A 20,936-nucleotide genomic window follows, 5' to 3' on the forward strand; every position below is an offset into this window, starting at 1 on the left:
AAGAAACTTTACCTTCACAGATAGAGTACTCGATTCGCCATTCAACAGCTTTACTAATATATTTTCAGATATACTCAAAAAAATAATTAGGCAAAATTTGAACACCTAAATTATCAACATAAAAAATAAAAATAAAATAATCCAATGATGATATAATTCAGTACATATAACCCACGTCCATTTAGATCAATACAAAACCAAGAGAACTATGCTGCTCTCATAGGAAACAAATTTTCTCTAGTAGAAAGAAAATTAATTGGAGACAAAATTAAACCATCAGTTTTGCTGAAAGTGCTCCTGCTACAAATTTGATTTATCAGTATAATCACAATAAATACGGCTAAACTAACCCAAACCTCAGAACTTGTAAGACACTGTGACCGAAGCAAGTCCGTGAAGACCAGCAATTCTTCTAAGCAGCAATGCATAACCAATTTGCATGGTGTCTAATGCAACACACAGGAAGGGTAGAACACTAAATTAGATGACCGATAAACGTTTGGCAACGTAAATCAACAAAAGTACACAAAAATCCTGCAAGAAACTTGAAGAAAATTGCAATTATTGTTTCCTGCCTACCAACGCACGTGTAGTATATTATCCTGCTGTCTTTTCTTCTTTTGCTTCTTTGGATTAGAATGTGAAATAAGGGCTGAGAGGGGTATTAGATAGGGCAGGGTGGGACTTCGAGTGTCGAACCAGCCTGAATCTGCCCCCAACCAATCAGACGCCAATGCTTCTCAACACGCCGACTAAGCGCAACCTTCTCCCCTCTGCTGGTGCATACTGGAGCAGTGAGCTGCAGCTTAGCCAAATCATTCTTCACCGCAACGACTCGAGCCCCAGTTGACATGGATCCTATGTTGAGCATCAGGATCTCACCCTTGGTCAGCTTGGAGACTTTCCCTTGTTTCTCAGTTCCCTTTGTCCTGACACCTAAGAGCCGACGGAGAAGGAAGAAGTTCACCTGAAAAGATCAAGACAACATTTCACATCCAAAAGTCATCAACGCAAAACCATTTATCCCTGCTATTGTAATGTTTTTTAGGCCTACTAAAGGTAAATATCATCAACTTAAGACCATTACATTTCACATTCTCCACCAAAATGCCCAACGTTTATTAATTGATATTTTCTTCAATCAGAAATTAAATCAAAAGTCACTTAAACTAAACAAATATACTACAAAATAAAAGAGAAGCTTGTTTTCAAAATATTTGCATTCAACAGAAGCAGTTTTCTTGGCAAATTTAGCATCACTCTCAATTGATATTCATAGTTATAACTATTAACTACTTTTTCCCATTTTAATTTGCTCCACCCTTGTATCATTACTGATCGATATAATTCTTTAGAATGTTGAAGTACCAAAAGCAAATACAAGTTGTTTCACTGATAGAAAAAACAACACAGCGTTTAAAAGATTACTAAAAATATCAAAAGCAAAGTAAGAATATAGAACCTCAAGCTCCACAAATATATCAGGCAGTGAACCCACTTCACCAAGCACCTGACCAACCAATCTATCAGCACGAGTCAATGTAGGGTCCATTGTTGTACCCACACCAATGAGCCCACCAGGTACGGCAAATTGTAGCTCATTTTGCTCAGCATACAGGGAAACAATCCTAGAGTAGATAGGGGTGCACTTTATATTCCCACTCTCATCCTTGACAACAATACCAGGCCGGACTTCAATAAATTGATTTACCTTCAAAACACCCTGTATAAAACATTACCAATGCATTGTTATAAAAAAAGAAAAGTATTATGGTAAGAGATGAACATGAATTAAGCTAGATGATAACAGATACGGTGGAAAAAAATTGTCTTATAGACCTCAAACATAGACAACAAAAGAATTCCATTCTCATGGTGATAAGAGGAGTTAAAGAATAAAGCATTTACTTAGATTATTAAAGCTTCAAACAATGCAATCTATCACCTTATAGAGAACCTAAGAAAATTTAGAGGACGTGTAGAATACTTGCAAGTGTCACTCAACTTATATTAAGATTAATGACATGTTGCCTACCCTCAAGATGCTACCTCCAGCAACACCGCCTTTTATTTCATCGACTTCTGAGCCAGGCTTATTCACATCAAACGAACGGATAACAATCATATTAGGAGGGGAAGTAAAATTTCTTTCTGGAATGGGAATTTTCTTCACTAGATACTCGCAGACGACATCAATATTATATTTTAATTGAGCAGATATTGGCACCACAGGAGCCCCATCAGCAATTGTGCCCTGCCATTTTATTCATTCCTAACTCTGTTAGCAACTATTTTTGAGATTAGAAATGGGAAAAAGAATATAGCTGTTTTTGTTAAGGGTTAACCTGAATGAACTTCTGGATTGCCTCATGTTGATTGATGGCAGCACTTTCTTGAATAAGATCAATCTTATTTTGAAGAATAATAATATGTTGAAGTCGCATAATTTCAACAGCAGCCAGATGCTCAGATGTTTGGGGCTGTGGGCAACTTTCATTGCCAGCTATAAGAAGCAAAGCTCCATCCATGATTGCAGCACCATTAAGCATGGTAGCCATAAGAATATCGTGGCCCTATCAAGAAAATATAAAGAATTCCAGAGTCAAAAACAGAAATCTCAAACTTTTGCTTAAGTTCCCAGAGAGGAAAGTAACTCACTGGGCAATCAACAAAGGAAACATGTCTTAAAAGTTTCATCCTTGTGTTCTCAAATCCAGGAACATCACAAAAAGGACTGTCTTCTTTTCCACTTCCATAAGCCCTGCATAAGCATAAAATATCAGGAACTGAAGACATAAGATTTTGTCTTTTTAAAAAAAAAACATTTTATTCACACAGTGAAACATACTTGTAGCACATAGGTCGAGGACATTTATCATCCTCACATTTGTAAATCTTTGCATTGGCATATCCAAGCTTGATAGTAATATTACGCTCCAATTCATTCTTGAATCGAACAGTCTGGAAACATCAGCCAATCATTAGATAGATTTTATATTTGGTCATATTCTAAATAAAACAATTTCATGCAATCAGTATTTCAAAATGTATTTTAATAATGTTAGACGTTGCATCAGTTGCAACGTCGGGAAGATGAAGGGGTGCCGATCCTTCATCTTCCTCCATTTAAAGCTGTCATCAAGGCATCGGTTGGTAACCGATGTCTTGCTTGATATAAATGGTGGCGTCCAAGGCAATCAGAAGAGAGCTTCTGGCGATCAGAGGTGCGTAGAAGAGCAGTGGAGGTGATCGTATGAGCAAAGGGAGAACATCCGTAGGGACGGGATTTGGTTTGTGGAAGAGTCCGAGAAGGTTCCGTGTGGTGATCTTCTCGGCGACAGCAGCAGCGACTAGGGGTGTAATCGAGCCGAGCCGAACTCTTGGATGTTTGAGTTTGACTCGTTTATAATCGAGCCGAGCTCGAGCTTTATTTAACGAATATACTCATGGCTCACGAGCTTATTCGAGCTTTTATCGAGCCTAAACGAGCTTAATAAATATAAATTATAAATTTAAATATTCATTAAAAACTAAATTATATATTTTTTAAAAATTATAATATTCTTGTTAAAATTTATAATTTTATTCTAATAAATAAATTTAATATATTTGTCGATATTTTTAATAATTTGAGTATAAAATCTATAAATTCAATATCAAAACTATTATTTTTTTATTTAAAAGTTGATTTATGAGCTTAACGAACATGTTCACGAGCTAACGAGCCGAATATTGTGAAGCTTGAGTTTGGTTTGTTTATCTTAACGAGTCTCATTAAACGAGCTCAAACGAGCTTTTATCGAATCGAGCTTCGAATAGCTCACGAGCGGCTTGGCTCATTTACACCCCTAGCAGCGACGTCTCCGGCGGTTCATCGGCGACTTCATCGACCGGCGTCTTCGGTTGCGGTTCTTCGGGAGATCAATGTGAGTGTTTATGGTTTCCGCATTATTATTTTAATTACTTCGTTTAAGTTTTCATGCTCTCAAAACTACCAACAATGGTATCAGAGCATGTATAGTTTTGACAGCATGAAAAACGACGCCGAAAAGCTCGTGTTTTTTCTTCTTCTGTTGCGAAGAAGAAGATGAACAGTGAATTGAATCGATTGAAATTTCGTTTCAATCGATTCAAAAATCACGAACAACGTGTATTTTTTGTTTGAATCGATTGTTCAATCGATTCAAATATTTGAATCGATAGAATAAAGAATTGAATCGATTCAATTGACGGCACAGTGCTTTGTTGAATCGATTCGTCAATCGATTAAAAATCATGCACAGTAATATTTTCGATATTTGAATCGATTCATTTCAAAATCTGAATCGATTAATGATCGAATGAAAAAGGAATGAACAGTGCTTGTATTTGACGAAGTACAGTGCGGCATGCAAATTTTTTTATTTTTGAATCGATTCAATAACGAATTTGAATCGATTAAATATATAAAATAAAAAAAAAAAAAAAAAACGTGTAAGAAAGAAAAAAGGGCATGCACACTTTTTTTTCCCGAACAGTAGGTATATTTGATTAAATATTTTTTAATTAATTAAATACATATAGTAAATGTGTTATTAATTAATAAATAAATATTTAATTAAATTATGGTTCAATTTACAGAAAATAGAACCCTACCAACTTGATCAATCAAACCCAGGTCTAGTTTAAATTATTAATTGATTTAGGCAGACCAATTTGATTCAATGATACCTAAAGCTGGTTTAAATTATTTGTTGATTTAACCAGTCCGGTTTATTATTGAATTAATTGGGTATTCTTGATTACAGAAGTTGGGCTGATCAAATATGACCGGATTAGTTCCGTTGTGTCAAATTTGATCAGAAACATTGGATTTGTTCTAATGAGTCAGACTTAATTCAATGGGCAATTGAATAAATCAAACGGACCTAAGTTTGATTAATAAGTCTGTGATTGACTCAAATGGACTTAAACGAAAACAGAACATAAGTCCAATTAGATTAGTTCTAATGAGGACAATAGACTAAGTTTAACATCCAGACTCCTGATTGACCGGGCTAATGGGTCAGTCGACTTAAACTCCTGAAAATCGAGAAGATTTGTTTTTCTTGATTTATAATGATGGTATGCCTGTATAAATTGAATTAAACTGGTTTTGTACTGGTTAGTCGGTTTTGTACTGACTTATTTAAATTCAATTTTTCAGATGGCACGGACGATTACCACATTGACTCGTCGCGAAGTGCGGCGAAACTAGCTCCGAGAGGAGATTCAGGATATAGAGTATAAGTCTGCTTATGGAGTTGACGGACATGTTAGACGGCTGGATAGACTATTTTGGAAAGTTGAGCAAGAAGAGTTTCCAGTCCTGGACAGTTATAGGATCTGGGCATTGATGCATTCATTGCCAGAGTATCCCAGGATAATAGCAGACTATGTATGGGGGCGTCATCAAGGGCGTGTCACATATTCAGTACTGTGTGAGGAACTACTTCACTATATGGGTGAAGAAGAGCCTGAAGAGTCTGAAGAGGACCAGGAGATGCTCGAGGAAGATCCAGAAATGGATCTAATGGAGAATCCTGAAGCTACCCCATCTGAGATTATCCCAAATGAGTCCAGGTTAATAGGGATAGTGTTGGCTGCTATACTAGTGTTTGTCCTAGTGGGAGCAATGCTAGCCTATCTAGTTTATTAGTGTTCTGTTTGCTGTCGTTATGTACGAGCAGTGTTAGCTCATCTAGTTTTTGAGTCATGTAATAATTTCTGTTGTTTTGTACAAACAGAATTAAATAATAAAAGTTATGTTATATGTTAACTAACTTGGAAATGATTAGTTCATTTCATGATTAGTTCATATAAATATGATTCGTTCATATAAAATGATTTGTTCATTAGTTGGGATATGTGTAATATAATTGATCAGTGTTGATTCGATTAGAATATACAAATGATGAGTGGAAACAATGTTATCACTTGATTTTGTAAACTAACTCTAATTTACACTGAGTCAATAGATAATTACATATATATGAATAAATAATATTTTTATTTATATTAGATCATGGCAACTAAAAACATCATAGTTGAACTCAATAAGGGTGAGAAATTATAGGGATAACTATAAAATCTGGCACCTCAAGATACAATATGTTCTTGAGGAACAAGAAGTTATAGAGACCGATTGATGGTTCCACGATACAGCATAGACGTGACCTTGATGCCAATAAGGCATGGAGGAAAATTGACTCTATTGCTAAAAATATATTGATTAGTTCAATGATAGATGATCTAGTCTATGAGTATGTGTCATTTTCCATCAGCTTATGATGTCTGTGTAGCCCTTAGAGAGAAGTATTGTGGTTAATTTAAGCAAGTTTCGTCTACTGACAATAAAATTTGACAGCTACAAAAGGCATCCAAATGTTACCATGACCTCATATATGAGGGAAATGACTAATATAGTTTGAGAGTTAAAGATTACTAGTTATGAGTTGACTGATGAATAATGGATTCAGGTAGTTATTCATTCTCTTCCTGATTCTTGGGAAACGATGAAATAGAATCTGATTCATAGTGAAAGTATCAAGACTTCACTGATGTCTCACGCCATGGAACTTGAGGCGGAGAGGATTGAATCCGCAAGGATATTTGGTCAAGCTTTTGTAGCTGAAGGTTACGGTTCCAAGAATAAGAAAAGATGGTTCAAGAAAGAAAAATGAAAGGTAAAAGAAGTTAATGTTGCTTCTGGGCAAGGCTCAATCAAGAAGGATGGAAAGAAACCTAAAAGCAAGTTGAGTTGTTATAACTGTGGCAAGAAGGGCCATTTTGCTCGGGATTATCTTGAGCCAAAAAAGGTAAAAACATATTTGTCTTCTTTCCACGAGCAATATATTGCAAGTACAGTGTTGTTAGCTGATTCGTATCCTTTGTGGATTGTAGATTCAGAGCAACGAACCACGTAGCTCGTGATCGAGCTACGTATCGTAGGGTACCAGCTGGCAACAAATGGATATATGTAGGAAACAATGCAAGAATAGAAGTCAAAGGAATTAGCACTTGCAAGCTCAACCTACGTGGTGGAGGCACCTTGTTTCTACATGATGTCTTGTACGCTCCTGAGATTCGACGGAATCTGGTTTCCATTATTTGTCTTCTTGATTTAGGTTACAATGTAAATTTTTATAGCCGTTGTGTGGAACTTCGAATTAACTTTGTGTTAATTGGATATGGTTATGTAACAAATGGTTTTATGATTCTTGATGTAGAACCAAATAATAATAGTTGTTTTTCAAACATTGCTCTTACTAGTAATGCTGATGTTAATGATGAAATTTGGCATGCTAGATTGGGACATATAGGACAAGAACGAATGAATAGATTAGCTAAGGAGGGCCTATTAGGCACTCATGCTAAGATTAACTTGTCTGTATGTGAGCATTGTCTTGCTGGAAAGACGACTAGGAAACCGTTTGGTAAGGCTATTAGGGCTGAATCACCATTGCAATTAATTCATTCGGATATTTGTGGTCCAATGAATGTGAAGGCTAGAAATGGGAGTTCTTATTTCATTACATTTATCGATGACTTCACACGTTTTGGTCATGTGTATTTGATTTCTCACAAATCTGAAGCATTGGATTGCTTTATTCGTTACTTGAATGAAGTTGAGAATCAATTGGAACGTAAGGTTAAAACCTTGCGCACTGACCATGGAGGAGAATATTTGTCTGATCAGTTCAAGACAATGTGTAATGAGAAAGGGATTATTAGATAGCTTACTATCCCTGGAACTCCACAGCAAAATGGGGTTGCTGAAAGAAGAAATAGGACTCTTCTTGAAATGGTTAGGTCTATGATGGCGCAGGCTAATTTGCCAATCTCCTATTGGGGAGATGCATTATTAGTAGCGACCTATATACTTAACAAAGTGCCTTCAAAGTCAGTTCCATCTACCCCACATGAACGTTGGACAGGCAGAAAGCCGGATCTGAGTAATCTGAGACCTTGGGGGTCAGCTGCCTACGTTCATGATAAAACTCACGAATATGGAAAACTAGGACCCAGGTATGAAGTGTATCTTTATAAGGTACTCTGAGACCTATAAGGGTTATGTTTTTATTGGTGAGCGACAAGATGGAACCATCTCTGAGATAGAGTCAAGAGATGCTACTTTTCTAGAAACTGAGTTCCCAACACGAGGTGAAGTTGATAAGACAATTCCTCTATATGAGATAGAGGAGGAGGATAATGTTCCTTTATCAACAAATCAGGAGATGCCTGAATCTAGTCAACCGAGTGGGAATAATTTGCCACTGAATGAGTCAGTTTCTCAACAGTCAAACCTTCGAAGAAGTAGTCGTTAGATTATTCCTCGGAAAAGGTTTGATATTGAGAATGAGGCATTAATGGTTCTCCCAGTTGACGATGAGGAACCTCGAACAGTTGAGGAAGTTATGAGCAGCTCAGTTAGAAAAGAATGGAAAGTTGCAATGGATGAAGAAAGGGAGTCAATGAGAAAGAATCAAGTTTGGGATTTAGTCGATCTTCCTCCGGGCCGAAGGGCTATTGGGAATAAGTGGATTCTCAAAGTAAAGAGGAAAGCAGATGGATCGACTAATCGATACAAAGCTCGATTGGTTGCAAAAGGATATACCCAAATGGAGGGTATTGACTTTGAAGAGACATTCTCCCTAGTTGTGAAGTTTGTGTCAATACGTGTCATCCTAGCTATAGTAGCACACTATGACATGGAATTACATCAGATGGATGTAAAAACGGCTTTCCTTAATGGTAATCTTGACGAAGAAATCTATATGGTACAACCAGAAGGTTATGTTGCTGAAGGCCAAGAGAAAAGAGTATGTAGACTTCGGAAGTCTATATATGGGCTAAAGCAAGCGTCAAGACAATGGAACATAAGATTTAATGAAGTAATATTATCTTATGGTTTCGAAATGATCAATGAGGATCATTGTGTTTACCTAAGGTAGGAAAAAGGAAAGCTTATCATTTTATCATTATATGTTGATGATATGCTAATAGCTAGAAGTGACATAAAGTGTGTGATAGAAGTTAAAAGTTGGCTTTCATCACAATTTGACATAATAGATATGGGAGAAGCATAGTACATCTTAGGAGTGAAGATCGTTAGAGACCGATGAAAGAGGCTTTTGGGTTTGTCTCAAGAAGTTTATATCACTAAGATGCTGCAACACTTCAATATATCAGATTGCAACATTGAAAAGACGCCTATTGCGAAAGGTACTGTCTTGAGCAAAAGTATGAATCCCAAGACTCCAGAGGAAATAGCTGAAATGAAGAAGAAACCATATGCCAGTGGTATTGGTAGTTTAATGTACACTATGTTGTGTACTTGTCCCGAGATAAGCTATGTTGTTGGCTTAGTTAGTCGTTTCCAGTCAAACCCAGGATCGAGACACTGGAAAGCGGTGAAGAGGATATTCAGATATCTTAAAGGAACAGTTGATTATTGCTTCTGTTTCCAAGGATCAAATATGAGCCTAAGTGGCTACTCAGATGCAGATTGGACGACAGAAAATCCACATCCGCTATGTCTTCTTGCTGAATGATGGCGCCATCTCATGGAATAGCAAGAAGCAGGCTTGTGTAGCCTTGTCGACAATGGAAGCTGAGTATGTGGCTTGTGCAGCAGCTGCTTAAAGCATTTGAGGATTGCTGAGGATAGTGGGAGTCCTGTTACTGTGTACTGTGACAGTCAAGCTGCGATAGCTTTTTCTAAGGATCCCAAATATCACAGCAAAGGCAAGCATATAGAAATTAAGTATAATTTTGTAAGGGATATTGTTGACAAGAAAAAGATTATTCTTGAGTACATCCCTACACGGAATATGCTTGTTGATCCTTTTACTAAGCCATTGACTAAAGAGTCATTTCATGGGCATATAAAGTCTTTGGGACTTCGGAGAATGTAACAATTGTAAAGACATTTTGATAAATAAAAAAATTCCATGATCTATTCAGTGTATATGTCTTGGTTACATTCGAATAAAAGTCTCGATAAGCATGTTGGCAGATTAGGATTGGTCCACTCACATGGACAATCATCTCTATTTGTTAAGTACGAATAGAGGTAAGACCGTTACTTATGGGACAGCTTTTGTAGCTGTGAATAGAGACATACCCATAAGTTAAGGTCGCCTTGATATTAGTGTCAAGATGAGATCATTTGTGTAATGATTGGAGTAAATGCACCCACCATTTACTGAATCTGCTTGAAGCCAGATTAGAATTCATATGTTGAATTCAGGATTAGACATTGAGAATGTCTAGATCATAATCTGTACGATGTTAAAATTAGTAAAAACATGCGCTCTTTTTGGTAAAGAGAATAACATCGTAGCATGTGATTCATACCACATGTGCTATGGCGACAAGAAGAGTTGTAGGAGAATGGATCCCTGCTTCTCTACTATGTGAGACCCTTGAGATTATAAGTTAATCTCGATTTTACCCTAAGTGACTATTTAGCTGTCTACTTGAAGTTCTGATCAGTGTCTGCTACTTTAGCATGTTTCCTATTGGCTATGGATGATTCGGTCTATGGAGCATAACTAGGAAAGCAACTGATTAGAGCGAATGGATTCTAGCTAAAAAGGAAGATTAAGATTGATTTACATCTGCGACATTTATTCACTGGTACCGGTTACATTTTTAGTTCAGTACATAAAATGTAATTGTGAATAATTTGTTTAATTGGAGGTGTTGAACATGCTCTTGACATATGGTCAACATGAGGGATTAGAGATGTTCATGATGATGTAAATAATTTAATCTGGGGTAAAGGCAAGCCATTTATGTCTATGATTTGTTCTATGGACATTTATGTCTCTGATTTGTTCTATGGAGCAGCTAAGTAAGGTGTGACAATCTTCTTAGCGATTGAATGCTCACTGTGCTTGCTGTCGCACGAACCATTTTCCCTAATGTATGGAATGGATGTTTTGATCTGGTCTTTGTGACTAGATTCTCATAAAGTCTGTGTGACTTATTTGGTCTTTGTGACTAAATTTTGCTCTGGTCTTCGTGACTTGATCCTCACAAAGTCTTCGTGACTTATTTGGTCTTTGTGACTAAATTTTACTCTGGTCTTCGTGACTTAATCCTCACAAAGTCTTCATGACTTATTTGGCCTTTGTGACTAATTTCGCTCCGGTCTTCGTGACTTGATCACCTTGTAGTCTATGTGACTAACATGGTCTATGTGACCATATGGATTGACTTGGACGAGTGGGAGATGTTAGACGTTGCATCAGTTGCAACGTCGGGAAGATGAAGGGGTGCCGATCCTTCATCTTCCTCCATTTAAAGCTGTCATCAAGGCATCGGTTGGTAACCGATGTCTTGCTTGATATAAATGGTGGCGTCCAAGGCAATCAGAAGAGAGCTTCTGGCGATCAGAGGTGTGTAGAAGAGCAGTGGAGGTGATCGTATGAGTAAAGGGAGAACATCCGTAGGGACGGGATTTGGTTTGTGGAAGAGTCCGAGAAGGTTCCGTGTGGTGATCTTCTCGGCGACAGCAGCAGCGACGTCTCCGGCGGTTCATCGGCGACTTCATCGACCGGCGTCTTCGGTTGCGGTTCTTCGGGAGATCAATGTGAGTGTTTATGGTTTCCGCATTATTATTTTAATTACTTCGTTTAAGTTTTCATGCTCTCAAAACTACCAACAAATAACAGATTGTTGATTGGGAAAAAAAGATAGTTTTGATTGGTGGTATCTGCCTCATGTTCTGGGTTGCTGATATGAGTTATTCATCAGATAGCAAATTATTCTCATGGTCACAAGATTCTGTGTTCCCAACTTTTAACATGATTAAACTTGGGTATAGAGTCTATAGACACATTCTTGTCTTTTCTGACATGTATGACCTCAATTTGTTGCTGGCATTTGCAACTTCAGATTCTACATCATGATATCCAGGGCCTCAGTCAGCAAAAAACCAGCAAAAAACCAACAAGAAAAGCCATTGTAGAGCATTAAGTGAAAATTGATAATTAAATACAAGTGCAGGAAAAAGAATTTAAAATGCCAATGGACATAGCAAAAGGAGCTGTCTGGACTCTTCCTAGTAGCCATTTGTAAGATGATAAAAAGATGTCCTCTTACTGAAAGCAAGAATCATGAAACTGTATTTCATAACATTCTTGTTAATTATCTGAGTAAAGTCAAATCTAACTTAGACCTTGATTCTTAATGACTATAAAAACTTTGCAAAAGTATGTTACCAAGATGTTAACTGATTCAAACTAAATAAGTACCTGCACGCCAGATATTGCTTTCACCACAGTTGACTTTCCATGAGCCACATGACCAATGGTACCTAAAGTTCAATACAAAATTGCAGATCAGTGTTTAAACAAAAGAAATGAAGGATACCTAGGACAAGAATGAACTATATTCCTGCAGTGTGCTTTAGAAAATGAAGAACTTTAAAAACCTCTCGTGAATCAAACTATATCTATGCATTTGGTTAGACACAGTTCAGATTTCTGTCTGATGGTTCAATCTCTAAGTTGTAAAGAGAAAGAGAAAAAGGTTTTTTGCTTCAGGTCAACTAATTCCTTTGAGATTTAGAGAAAAAAACAAACAGCAGCAGCAAGTTGTCTTTGTCCCAACTATTAAGTGTCAGCTTTATGGATCTTATCATAATTGACAAGACACAAGATTCATGACCATAAAGTTCAGACACTTTAAAGCCAACATTGAAGTTTAAGAAGAAAACCATTGATGGTTAATCTGAACCATTGTCAACTATCTTTAGCAGGTGAAATTGCGATAAAGAATGTATTAGGAAAAACAACATACTCAGTATAATGTAGGTACAAATTTTTTATTTGATTCTCAGTTGGAAATCTCTAGAGTTGAGGTTTATAAGGGTGGAAAGATTGGAGAAGGGGGAGGGAGAGGGAAAAGGTCACAAAACTGTTAATCATGGTTCAGTTTTGTACATTCCTATGTTGCTTTCCCTTCTGCCTTCTAGTTAAGTGAACTGAGCCTAAAATTAAAGCCAAAAAGAAGTAATATGAAGTTAACATTACTCAGAGCATCATCAACCAGAAGGTAATAATTCTAAGGCTTCCCTAATTTGCCTAAGGAGCGTGTTCTTCAACAAAATTTTATTGATAAGAACTATATGATAAGTTAACTACAACGATGATGGCTACTCAGGGGGTACCAATATGGCATTTGTTATAATCACAAAAAGGAGGAGAAAGCGTTCATGTAAATGCCGTTAATGAAGGACAATCTAGTTTCTCCACATGCATTGTGGAAAATAACAATAAGAAACACGCTCCGCAATTAATTTTTTTTTAAAAAAATATTAAGCAAGCGTAGCACTTACCAATGTTAATGGTAGCCTGTCGTGAGATAACTTCCGGCGACAATGGATGAAGTTTTGCAACATCAAGTTTACTCAAGTCCTGCTCCATTAACCCTTTTCGCGACATTTTCGAAGCGACTGATGAAACACTATTGTCGAAAAGCAACCAGAAGAAACCTATAAGCTTAAAACACGCATTTATTCAAATCCTACTACTCTCACATAACAAACAAGCAGCAAAGTTAGTTCTTTCCCCTTGATCTGACGCCCTTCCCATCGCCGATTACGGAAGAGCCATCCATTGGAAAAAGGACTGAAAAAAAAAAGTTGGGGTGCAGAAGCAAGAAAACCTTAGCAAAGAAAGAGGCGACGGATTCACCGGCGGCTGGCGATGAGACGGGTGGTGAAGCTGCGGCCGCCTGAGTGATGAATCGGAAGCGGGTGGCGGTGGACGAATTAGGGCATATTTCCAGATCTAATATTTATATCATGTCACCTGTTTCTTTTCTTCGGCGGAAAGGAGAGGACGAAAGTAACAGCGAGCTGTTGAGAACTTTTTCCTGTTTGCACCTTGAAGTTTCTAAAGTTTCATCTTCAGAAACTTTAGTGTTGATACTCTAATTGGTGTACAAAATACGATGCAATTATTCTGAGTGTTTTGAAATTGAATAAGAGAAAATTAGAATACGGAAAGTTTAAAATTTTCAATAAGCGAAAATATTTTTTTTCTTTCTATTCTTAATACATGTAAATAAGAATAGAAAAATATATAATAAAAAGGCTCTCATTATATTATTTTTTTATACTAATGTTATAAATGCTTCATAAAACTATGACATATGCAAATAAAAGGAAGAAGTAAAAAATCAAAAAAAAATAATTAACAATTATAATATAATAAGAGATAAAATTAGAAAGATATATATAGTACGATAAAATTTAATTGTTGTTATTATTGTAATATTATACTAAAAGATAGAATAGAATTCCAACTTCAAATAGAACTAGAATATCATAGAGAATATTTTAGAACACAAATAAGGAAAAAAAAATCATTCAAAATTAATCCGGTGAAATTTGAACACCTGAATTACTCATGAAAAATTATGTGATACAGAATATTTAGTTCTTTCCATTCCCTGGACATGGCAAACACACCAAAAGGATTTAAGGACCTCGCATGTTTTCATAAAGAGAGCCGTCAGTTTGGGTTGGATTCATCGGGTTGGTCCATCTCGTCAAACAATTTAAACAGATTAGGTTGGAATTTTATCAAACCCAGTCCGCCGTGGGCCGACCCACCTAGGCCCCCGCGCGGGTCGGGCTACTCGGACTTGGGTTGACCCGCGGGTTGAAAAGAACATGTAAGCTAAGTTTTAGGTCAATTTATTATTTTTTTTTATTATAATTTTGAAATAAAATAGTACTTTTCATCCAATAAGTACTCGTTTGTGTCCATTTATATTTAAAATACATGTTTATATATACATTTAATTGTAGAAAACTTTTTCGAAGTATATGTTAAAGATATGAAATATTTTTTAATTTTTTAAAAAAATTTTGATGGACCCGCGAGTTAGCTCGTCAAACTCGCAACCCACCTTAGAAAATGTTGGGTTGGAAATTTCTCAACCTGTCACGTTGGCGTGTTGGCACGTCCCGCCCCGCCCCATCAAATGATTAGTCCATCACGGATCGATCTGCCCCATCATGAATTGACCCGTCTGACCACTCTATTTAGAAGAATTTCTTTTCATATGAAACCAATCCATGAACAGGAACTACCTGAGCTGCTCCAGTTCGAACCTGGAGGGCAAAAATGTAAATAGACAAACTTAACAGCTTTATTTTCAAGACTTTGAACCCGTGATCTTTCCTCAAACGGCAGCAATTTTATCATTAATTGAATTCATGGCCAACACCAAAAAAAAAAAAAGGGGAAACACAGGAAGATTTGGGGTCCAAAATCACCATACCTCCAATCTCAGCACTTTGAACGTAAGCGATCATGAGCAGATCGCAAAGAGGATGCGCCTAGATTGTAGGGAATAAACTCCAACACACAGCCTTTGTCAGCAATAGCACCCACAACCCCCCGTGCAACTTTGAGCTTCAGATTGTCACCCAAGTACATCGAATCACTTCCCCTGTATTCTTCACCATCATTCTGGCAAAGCAAATGTCGGGCAAAAACCAATTAGTCCTACCATGATTGTTCTAACCTGTTAAAGGGAAAGCTAGTTACTACTCACTCAATTCAAATCACTTTTGATCCTTTCAGCCTAAACGCTAACGTATTTGCAAAATGTGAATATCACCATCACATCCTTTCCTTATCTATAATGATGTATCAAGTGAGTTGTTTGAAATCCTTCCCCAAAGGCAATGAAGCCACAAATTCGATAAATCTACCCAAATCCTAGTTTACTATCTATCTAATTTGAGTATAAATGTCATATGGATTAGCACATGAAACTGTAACGAAGTAGTAAAGACAAAAGACCAAAACATATTCAGTAAGACAAACGTATCGATCCGTAAGACATTGCTAAACGAGATTACTTAATTGAGATTTCTGAACCATGGTAACAAGTGCTAAGTCGTTCATTTCCTCGACCATAATATTAACAATGCATACCAGATCCACACAAGCCCCAGGAGCTTCAATGCTTCCAGCAAGGAAACTACCCATCAAACAGTTGAAGCCCCTAGTGCTGAAGCTTTCACAATGTGTCCAGAGTTTGAAACTCCACCATCAGCAATAACAGGCACATCATGATCCTTTGCTTAAGATGAAACCTTGTACACTGCTGTTGCCTGTGGAAAATAAAACAGAAACAGTTTTTGTTTGACAATATAAATCCACAAAATTGTGTAGGAATCAAAGTGGAATTGCTATAGAAATGGAGAAGAGAGACGGCAATACTTCCTGTCCTCTTCCCACAGCGCATACTTCCTGTTAACCAGATTCTGGGCCTGGGCGATCGTGACGGCATTGCCGCCGATCACGTCCAGCTCCTGGTGCTTACTCTTCCCGTACTTGATCATGTCCAGCTGGTATATCGAGTTCCCCTGCGAGCTGTTCACCACCACCACGTTCACCCCGGCCCTCACGAGATGCTCCAGCCGCTCCTTGTCGGATTGCCGAGTTCCTGTTGCTGCGCCGACGAGGAATCGCCCGTCGGGGCCTAGAGATGGCACTCCCAGCCTCAGCAATGCCCGGATCATCTCCACGTCGGCCTTGGCGATCAGATCCACCGCCTCCTCGTCCTCGGCCACTAGCAGCGCGCACTCCAATCCCCCGCCGGCGAGGAAAGATGGTGCCTTTCCGAAGTCGTAGTTGACGGGAACCGAAGACGGCGCGGGAAGCATGTATTCGACGACCACCGTGGAATTTTTGTCCGCTGGAGCCTCCAGTCGGACTTCGCAGGGATGTCTAACTCTAGGATAATATATTTTTTTTAAAGTGACTTTCTAAGATTTTTGAGAAATATTTTAAGGATAACTTTTAGAGTTAATTCTTATATAGAATTTTATAGTATGAAAATATTTTTTTAATTTTTGATTTATAATCTAAATCTCTCTAGTTATTGAATGACTCTTATCTATTTATCCTTAGATGATGTTCATTTGATCTTTTAAAAGATATTTTTCATTCTTTTAAAGGTCTTTGTCAATTTATTAAGTCTCAAGCTTAAGACTTGATTTTTTTTATCCTTAGATCCTTAAATGTGTTTTTTTTATTTTCTTGAGTATTTTTATTTTAAGTATATATCTAAAATCGTTAGAGTTCTTGTTTAAATTGTTATCTACCTTGTTAACTTTAGATGAGATAGTCATAGCATAAAATGATTATAATTGACCCTAAGTTTTTCATGTTTTATATTTTTATGATAAATAACATTAAAATGATGGAATTAGATCTAGCATGACCTTTATCATTATTTAAAAAAATATTATTAACTAATGATACCTTAGCTTTGTTCTTAGAGGTTCCCCTTTGACTTGAGCTTCCAATTATCTTCTTGGTCGAATCTCTTTCCCTTGGACATTGATTCCGGTAATGTCCCTTTTGATTGCAAAAAAATCACACAATGTGCTTCTTACCCTTGTATACCATAGGATCGACCTTCTTTGTCTTATCCTTGCCCTTGGGTGTCACTTGACCTTTCTTCTTAGTCAACTTTGGACATTTGCTCTTGTAGTGCCCATTTTTCCTATACTCAAAGCAAATAATATAATTTTTATTTTTAGAAATTGAAATTGTTATACCTTATTTGCTTGTAGGGATGACATAAGACTCTTCTTCATTTGACCCGGAAGTAGAGGTTTCTTCTTGCTCTAGTATCAAAGATTAACGCTCCCCCTCACTCCTTCATGTGGATGCCTCTTCAATTTCCTCCTCGGACATTGAGCATCTCTCAACCTCCGAATCTATCATATACATGAACAAGAGTATCTCTCTTTATTTTTGTTGTTACACTCCATTGAGGATAGATCTTCACCAATTTGCTTTATAGCTCCTTGACACCTAGATGTTCTCCGAGCTTACTCAACATGTTACTAGGTAATAAGTTAATCAATAATTTGATTACTTTATCATTGGTCTTGCATCTTTTGATTTGTTCCTCGCTCCAATTTCTCTTCTTAAGGATTTTTCCTTTGTCATATGTTGGAGTTTGAAACCCCTCCATTATAGCAAATTATTGCTCTATATTCATCATCAAGAAATTTTTTATCCTTGATTTTCAAAGACTGAAACTTGTTGATATAAATGGTGGAGGCATTCTAGTATCATATCTGAGTTCGTCTCAGAAATTCATCTTGAAGTTGAGCTCTCTAGATGAAATCTTTGACTTGTTGACTTTAAGACTTCAACTTCTTCTTCATTTAGCTCGTTTGCCCTTTCTGCGATGAGTCCGGTGAAGAACGACCTCACTTTGATACCACTTGTTAAAACCAAAGGGAGCTACAAGAGGTGAATAGCTCACTCGCTTCAATGAAAATGATTTGCAGCAAAATACTTGAAGTGAAGAATTCTCCAATGCTAACATAGGGATTTACTCAGTATCCATCTCCTTGATGTGACTAATCCAAGGATCCATATAGTGCACACATCTTCAATATGACAAACACTTATTCTTAGAGATAATCTGGATGTGGAGAAGCCTCGTACAAGTTTACAACACAAAATACACCAAGAAGAGCAAGAACAAATACAATGAAATCTTACACAAGATTACAAAATGAAATTTAAGCTTGCTCTCTTCTTGTTGCTTGAATCTGTCTCTTGAAGGTGGGAAATGCAGCAGCACTTGTCTCCCACAAATATCAAGAACTGGGGTTGAGTGTTGTAAAGAGATATATCTTCGAAAAGTCCATGAAAACCCTTTTCTAGGATTCTTCGCCACCTTCCAATCGATTAGACTTACTCCTAATTGACTGTCACATCATCCGATCATCCAACACCTATACAACGATTTTTTTTTCGAATCCTAATCAATTGGTGAGCCATCCTAATCGGCCTTAATTGATTCCACAACTCTCTGTTCACTCGCAAAAAGGCCTTAATCGACTCTTCTCGAAATAAAAACACTATCTAATCGATTAATCCAATCGCTTAGCAGTGGTTGAATCAATTGGGCCAATCAATTCAACCTTGTTCTTCAGGAATTCCTCTTCGCATGTCTCCTAACCCTAATCGATTAGTCCAATTAATTAGACTTGACCCAATTGATTTGGGCTCTTTCTGTGTTCTCGCAAAACCTCCTAATTGATTACCTTAAGATCAATCGATTACTTCAATTGATTGCCCAACTCTAACTTACTTAATCTAAGTCTAGGGTTCCCTTGCCCAATCTACGATCAGACGTGACCTGCTGGGACTTCTCCACCAAGTATCCGGTCAATCCTTTGACTCACTTGGAATTTTCTCCTCGTGTCAAGTGTTTGGTCTTCTATGACCCACTTGGATTTCCAAACACTAAGTGTTCGGTCAACTTATAATCCACTTGGATTTTTCAATGTTTGTCTTTACTCACTAGGACTTTTCTTCACCTAACTTCACTCACTAAGATTTCCTCACTATCTAACTTCACTCACTAGAATTTTCCAACTGCTAGACTTTACTCATCAAGACTTTCCAATTGTCTGACTTCACTCATTAGGACTTTCCAATTGTTTGGCTTCACTCATTAGGATTTTCCAATTGTCCGACTTCACTTACCATGACTTTCTAATTGTCTGACTTCACTTACCAAGACTTTTCATCTATCTGGCTTCACTCACAAGAACTTTTCAGTTGCTTGGGTTCACTCACTAGGACTTTCTAGCTGCCTAATTTCACTCACCAAAAATTTTCAATTACCTGGTTTCACTCATCAAGATTTTCTATCCACCTGACTTTACTTACTAGGATTTTTTTAATACCTGGCTTCACTTGACAACATTTTCTAATTACCTGACTTCACTCACTAGGATTTTCCATCTGTCTGGCTTCATTCACTAGGACTTTCTAGCTACCTAGCTTTGCTCACCATGACTTTCCAACTGCTACTTCACTCATTAAGACTTTTCAATTGTTTGGCTTCACTTACTAGAACTTTTCACACCAAGTGTAGGGTCCTCCATGACCCGCTTGGTTTTTCTTCTTCTGCTAACTATCCCGTGGGTCTTGCCTTTACCTAATATCCAGTTAGGACTTTTTCAGTCAAGTTTCCAATCAATCTTGACCTACTCTGCCAACCATCTAGTTGGTCTTGCCCTTGCCTAATCTCCAATTAGGACTTTCCCAATCAAATATCCAGTCAACCTTGACCTACTTTGCCAACCATTCCATTGGTTTTGTCCTTGGCTAACTTCCAGTTATGACTTTTCAGTCAAGTATCCAGTCAACCTTGACCTACTTGACTACTCTCTCATATCAAATTGGTCAACCTTTGACTAGTGAAGAATTATGTCAACAATCTCCCAAATAGACAATTACATCAACAACTTCATATATTGTCAAAATCAAAACTCAAGCTTAAGTCAAACTGGTCAACTTTGACTCTGGGATAATTACACCAACAAACAAAAACTCAAACACATGTCACATGACTAGGCCCAACTTGCTTGCATGAGGAATAACCCATAAGCACTTTTAATACAACAAATACTTTCCATATTAGCCCTTTGCTTGGTCTAACCAGACTTGATCTCTCTCTTTGAGAATCGTATTCTCTTACTTATTTTTATGTCTTTAAAATATATTCGTAGTGGTGTGACTCAATAGCTTCCTAATTATATTGATCATTTATAATTAACTATTAATTATGAATAGATTATAAGTGACACCTAATAATATATCATGACCTCTAATTGATCAAAAAATTCACGGATGACTTTAGAACATATTCTAAACCCTTCAACAACTACAATTATCAATGCTTTTGTTCCTTTCACACATCTTATACCACTTGGTTCAAGATATGGTTTATGTGTCAAGCTCCACTAGGTTGACTATGTTACACCTACCCTAAGTTATAGTTCTTTATCCTATAGATTCAAATTACTCAAAAACATATATCCAAAAAGACCATCCTCTTAACAT

The 20,936-nt window shown here is 37.1% G+C and overlaps 2 protein-coding genes across 5 annotated transcripts; both read right to left on the reverse strand.

Annotated features, from left to right (window-relative positions):
• Nucleotides 1-110: 110 nt before the first annotated feature.
• On the reverse strand, nucleotides 111-13,851 carry LOC122020202 (eukaryotic translation initiation factor 2 subunit gamma-like). 4 transcript variants are annotated; one of them, XR_006122155.1, is made up of 10 exons: nucleotides 13,696-13,851; nucleotides 13,367-13,494; nucleotides 12,282-12,343; nucleotides 2,849-2,961; nucleotides 2,659-2,761; nucleotides 2,346-2,573; nucleotides 2,036-2,254; nucleotides 1,463-1,723; nucleotides 588-967; nucleotides 111-446 (listed from the first exon to the last, which is right to left on the reverse strand). XR_006122155.1 is itself a non-coding variant. In XM_042578016.1 (9 exons), the coding sequence occupies exons 2-9, from the start codon at nucleotides 13,470-13,472 to the stop codon at nucleotides 665-667; spliced, it is 1,395 nt and encodes a 464-aa protein (XP_042433950.1). In that variant the 5' UTR covers nucleotides 13,473-13,494; nucleotides 13,696-13,851; the 3' UTR covers nucleotides 111-664. The 4 variants fall into 4 exon arrangements, 2 of the variants coding, with proteins under 2 accessions (XP_042433950.1, XP_042433951.1); XR_006122154.1 differs by having other exon boundaries at nucleotides 580-967; XM_042578016.1 differs by having other exon boundaries at nucleotides 111-967.
• A 430-nt stretch (nucleotides 13,852-14,281) lies between these two features.
• LOC122020203 (inosine-5'-monophosphate dehydrogenase-like) lies at nucleotides 14,282-16,771 on the reverse strand. Its single transcript, XM_042578018.1, has 4 exons — nucleotides 16,272-16,771; nucleotides 15,984-16,162; nucleotides 15,322-15,512; nucleotides 14,282-15,151 (listed from the first exon to the last, which is right to left on the reverse strand). The coding sequence occupies exons 1-2, from the start codon at nucleotides 16,715-16,717 to the stop codon at nucleotides 16,069-16,071; spliced, it is 540 nt and encodes a 179-aa protein (XP_042433952.1). The 5' UTR covers nucleotides 16,718-16,771; the 3' UTR covers nucleotides 14,282-15,151; nucleotides 15,322-15,512; nucleotides 15,984-16,068.
• Nucleotides 16,772-20,936: the final 4,165 nt, after the last annotated feature.

Source organism: Zingiber officinale, chromosome 9A, assembly GCF_018446385.1.
Source record: "Zingiber officinale cultivar Zhangliang chromosome 9A, Zo_v1.1, whole genome shotgun sequence".
NCBI lineage: Eukaryota > Viridiplantae > Streptophyta > Magnoliopsida > Zingiberales > Zingiberaceae > Zingiber > Zingiber officinale.

What these genes read in the sequence shown, in the direction of transcription:
- LOC122020202 (XM_042578016.1), bottom strand. Translation starts at nt 13,472, where the DNA reads ATGTCGCGAAAAGGGTTAATGGAGCAGGACTTGAGTAAACTTGATGTT. An exon ending in ACAGGCTACCATTAACATTG is followed by an intron (nt 12,344 to 13,366) that starts GTAAGTGCTACG and finishes ATTGAACTTTAG; the next exon opens with GTACCATTGGTCATGTGGCT. An exon ending in CAATCCAGAAGTTCATTCAG is followed by an intron (nt 2,255 to 2,345) that starts GTTAACCCTTAA and finishes ATAAAATGGCAG; the next exon opens with GGCACAATTGCTGATGGGGC.
- LOC122020203 (XM_042578018.1), bottom strand. Translation starts at nt 16,717, where the DNA reads ATGCTTCCCGCGCCGTCTTCGGTTCCCGTCAACTACGACTTCGGAAAG. An exon ending in CTGTGGGAAGAGGACAGGAA is followed by an intron (nt 16,163 to 16,271) that starts GTATTGCCGTCT and finishes TATTTTCCACAG; the next exon opens with GCAACAGCAGTGTACAAGGT.